Source organism: Arachis stenosperma, chromosome 10 (genome assembly GCF_014773155.1).
Source record: "Arachis stenosperma cultivar V10309 chromosome 10, arast.V10309.gnm1.PFL2, whole genome shotgun sequence".
In the NCBI taxonomy this organism is placed as follows: Eukaryota; Viridiplantae; Streptophyta; class Magnoliopsida; order Fabales; family Fabaceae; genus Arachis; species Arachis stenosperma.
Genome location: NC_080386.1, coordinates 61689673 through 61693545, shown reverse-complemented (window position 1 = coordinate 61693545; position 3873 = coordinate 61689673). Strand labels below are relative to the sequence as shown.

Sequence of the window (3873 nt, the reverse complement as noted above, 5' to 3'; positions counted from 1 at the left end):
GTAGTGAGCGAATTCATTACTCCCATATTAATTTCGGAGTAATATACTCCTATATCAAATTCCATAAAAAGTAAAATGAAAAAAAAAAAAAAACAAAAGGTCACATGTGTTAGATTAATCCGATCATGAAAGTTGATTATTAACTTTTTAAAATACTGACTAAAATGAAATTTTTTTCTTTTACAAATTAAAATCTTAATAATATATTTAATTACAATAAAATCTCTGCATATTAGAATTAATATTTGCAGTTTGACCAACAATATCCAGATTTTACTAAAAAGATTAGAAATATTAGATTATACTTGTTTTTTATAGACTCATTAAATTCTAACTTTGACTATACATACTCTTATGATCTTATCGGTCCATTGTTGTTACATGTCTTCAACAAATGTGAACCAAGAATCCCTACAAATTTTGAACTTGTATCATATTCGGTCAAAACAACTTTAAATTTAAAACTAATGTGTAATTCGAATCTTTGGGGAATAGATTGAAAGTTATACATAGTAATATTATTGAAGAAATGTATGATATTTCAACTAAGTCAATATCAAATACATGTTACGTTGTTGTGGATCATTAATAATATCTTTTGAAATGTTATTTAATTGGATGATAAAAAAAATTGTGTTGTTCGATCTGCTATAAAGATAAAATCATTTTATAGTAAAAATTCATGGTTTAATTGTCATCTAAAATCTCTACCTTTTTGATGGAGCAACTCCTCTTAGAAAAAGAATAAAATGGAACACAAAGAGACTCCATTAAAATGAGTGGCTTAAAAATCTAGTATAGTGTTCCATTTCTAACAGTCCTGCTCATGTTCAATTTTTCCATCAGTTTTTAGTTTTCTTTTTCTTTATTTTTTAAGGTCAACATATTTATCTATTTATTTATTTTTTTTATAACCAGAATCAAATCAAGGTTCTAATATACATACATTTTACTTTTGTACTTTTGTATAGTATGGCATTGTTATATGCAATGTTCCTATCTTATATATACACGAAATATGCTCATTTTTTTTCTTATTTTGTCTATTAATTTCACATTTCATTTCTTTATTCATTCATGTAATTAACTCGGATACAAAAAAGAGATCTACGCATATGTATTAAATAAAAGTATAAGTAAACAATGAAAATATTAAATAATGTGAACAATAGATATATATGATGTTTAATTCAATAGGTATATGGAAATGATTATTTAAATTATTTTTAATTAGATAGTTATTTCTTTATTGAGTCAATTCTAAAGTCTATTATTCATATTGTTTACAAAAGTCATTGTTTACCTAACAAAACCCATATATTAACTTACACACCCAGAATTCAGACCTAATGTCAGAAAAAAGAAAAAAAAAATTGCACAAATCACATGTTCTCTTATCTTTGTTTTTCTTCCTTTTCATTTTTTTTAACTTCTTTTTTTTCTTCATCAATGAATTGGTGTTTTCATCATGGGAGCTAGAAGGGCCAAAGTATCCATGAAGACATCAAAATTCTTCCAACAAAGCAAGAAGTTAGCTAGTATTTATAAAGAGATAATTGTTAATTAGTATAAAATAACACTAATGTAACTTTTAATCAAGCAGTAATTATTATACTGATGAATAACGTTTTATTATGTCCTGTTCCTAAGTCTTAATATTGTAGGAAACCACTGGTCAAAGCCAATACCCATTGATTCATGGAAGTTCTCCTCAACTTACTGCAAAATATTTTTGTACAAAGATCAAATTAAATGCTTAAGGTACCATGCTACAAATAAAAGGTGGAAATGAACATAATAGTAACGTAACCTAGGCTAAATTTGATTTCTTGTTGATGATGGAAGTCAGCACCAATTCTAACAATCAACGCCTTAATTAGATATATATATATTAATTAATTAGTAGAATATATAATAACATCCCTCCTTGAGCAGTGAATAATGCAGTTCACTTACCTCCGCTACTGACACTTTCTTCATAATAGAATTCCTGTCATAATAATAAATAATAATATGAAAAGAGATATTAATTCACTAAGCATGTACAATAATACAATTAAAAACATGATTTATAGATTTATTATATTAAGCAACTCAAAATGGTTTTTTTTTTTAAATTTCCCTTATATTCATAAACCAATATACACGAACTCAATTTACTTTCAGAAATTTTAGTTTACAATAAATTTATAAAAAAAAATAAAAATTACAGTTACAAAAATTCTATTTATATATTAAAATTAGTAATCATTTATTTGTGTATAAATATATATTATTTAATTCATTTTATTTTATATTTTAGCATATATTTTATACTGATGATGATGATTAATTTTAGTAGTGGATTTTAGTATGCATATATATATATCATAATTGCCAGAGTTATTATCAAGCTAAGTGAATCAATATTTATAAGACATGTTACCGGATTGTGATCTCCATGACTACTATTCTTGTTCTTATCTTTCTTAGATGCACCTCTTCCGGTGAGTCCCAACCTCTCCTTCCACCGGCTACTTGCGGTCTTCGGTATCCGGGTGGCCACCACCTTATTGCCCTCATCATATTCATCATTCACAAGCAACTTTTCCCTCAAAGTAGTACTACTCACCATTTTCTTGTTGGAGCATTGTTGTGGAAGCAACATGCCCTTGAAGAAAACCTCATCTGCTGATATCATAGAGTAGTTCTTCACCGAGAATTCAAAATCCGAAGAAGACACCGGAGCTTCCCGGTATATGTTGTTCTTCTCATTCTTGATGGCAAGTTTTGCATCCACAAAGTTTGAGAATGAGATTCTTGGGTCCATAGTTGAAGAGTGAAGCTAGCTAATAAGTTATATGCACCACACCAAAACCAAAGAACTTGTTGTTAGGGTTATTGCTTATATTGGAGGAGCATGTAAAAATTCATGTGTGTATTGGCAAATGTATTTTTATATCTTAAATTTTTGTTACTTCAGTACTTTGCATTAGGTTTTATAGTTTCCACATGCAGATGTTTGCCCCTTTATATAATGGTGCTGATTCTTTAATATAATTAATATGTGTGTGTACTTAGTGGACATAACATGTTACTTAGATTTGTCGTCTTATGCCAGGAATGTGGGTCTTAACCTTTATAGGGCTATATATATAATTGTTTAAAGATTTGTTTACCAATAATCGATCGACAAAGTATTAATACATTTAACCTTTTCAAGCTAAAAATATTAAGTCCAACACTTTTCTATTAATATTAGTCAATATTTTAAATGAATATTTAAAATTTATGATTTAAAATTAAAATTTAAAATTTAATTAATCTTGTATTTTCTTGACATTATATATAATAATATTTTTATTAATTAAGTATTAATTTAAAATAATAAAATTTATTGATTATATTATGTACATAAAAAATTAATTATTAAATAAATTATTTGTATAAAATATATTTTAAAACATAAAATATATATTAAAATAAATTAAATAAAATAATTCAAATATTTATATACAAATATTTAATAATTAATTTCATAACTAATTTTTAGTATATATATAATATTTTTATTTCAAAATTTATTGACCAATTGAAGCAAAACATATAATAAAATGATTTTATTTGAGGACAGAAACTGATACTGAGTTACTGACAAATGGGTAAAGACTAAAGACATTATTTGCCGATGATTTTGACTATTGTGACCAAGATACGGCCTATATTATTTAATAAATTAATAACTTAAAATCTAATTAAAGCTTCCCTTTTATAGCTTATGTATGCACTTGCTAGGATCATATAGATGTGTGTGTATTGTATTTACGCACTAGAGCAAAGCTAATAATTGAATCCCCTAAATCAAGCGATGTGCATATATCTATCTCTCTCTTT

At 26.0% G+C, this 3873-nt stretch overlaps 1 protein-coding gene across 1 annotated transcript; it reads right to left on the bottom strand.

Annotated features, from left to right (window-relative positions):
• Nucleotides 1-1683: 1683 nt before the first annotated feature.
• Nucleotides 1684-2912, bottom strand: LOC130954042 (uncharacterized). Its single transcript, XM_057880783.1, has 2 exons — nucleotides 2426-2912; nucleotides 1684-1990 (listed from the first exon to the last, which is right to left on the bottom strand). The coding sequence occupies exons 1-2, from the start codon at nucleotides 2807-2809 to the stop codon at nucleotides 1949-1951; spliced, it is 426 nt and encodes a 141-aa protein (XP_057736766.1). The 5' UTR covers nucleotides 2810-2912; the 3' UTR covers nucleotides 1684-1948.
• Between the last annotated feature and the right edge of the window lie 961 nt (nucleotides 2913-3873).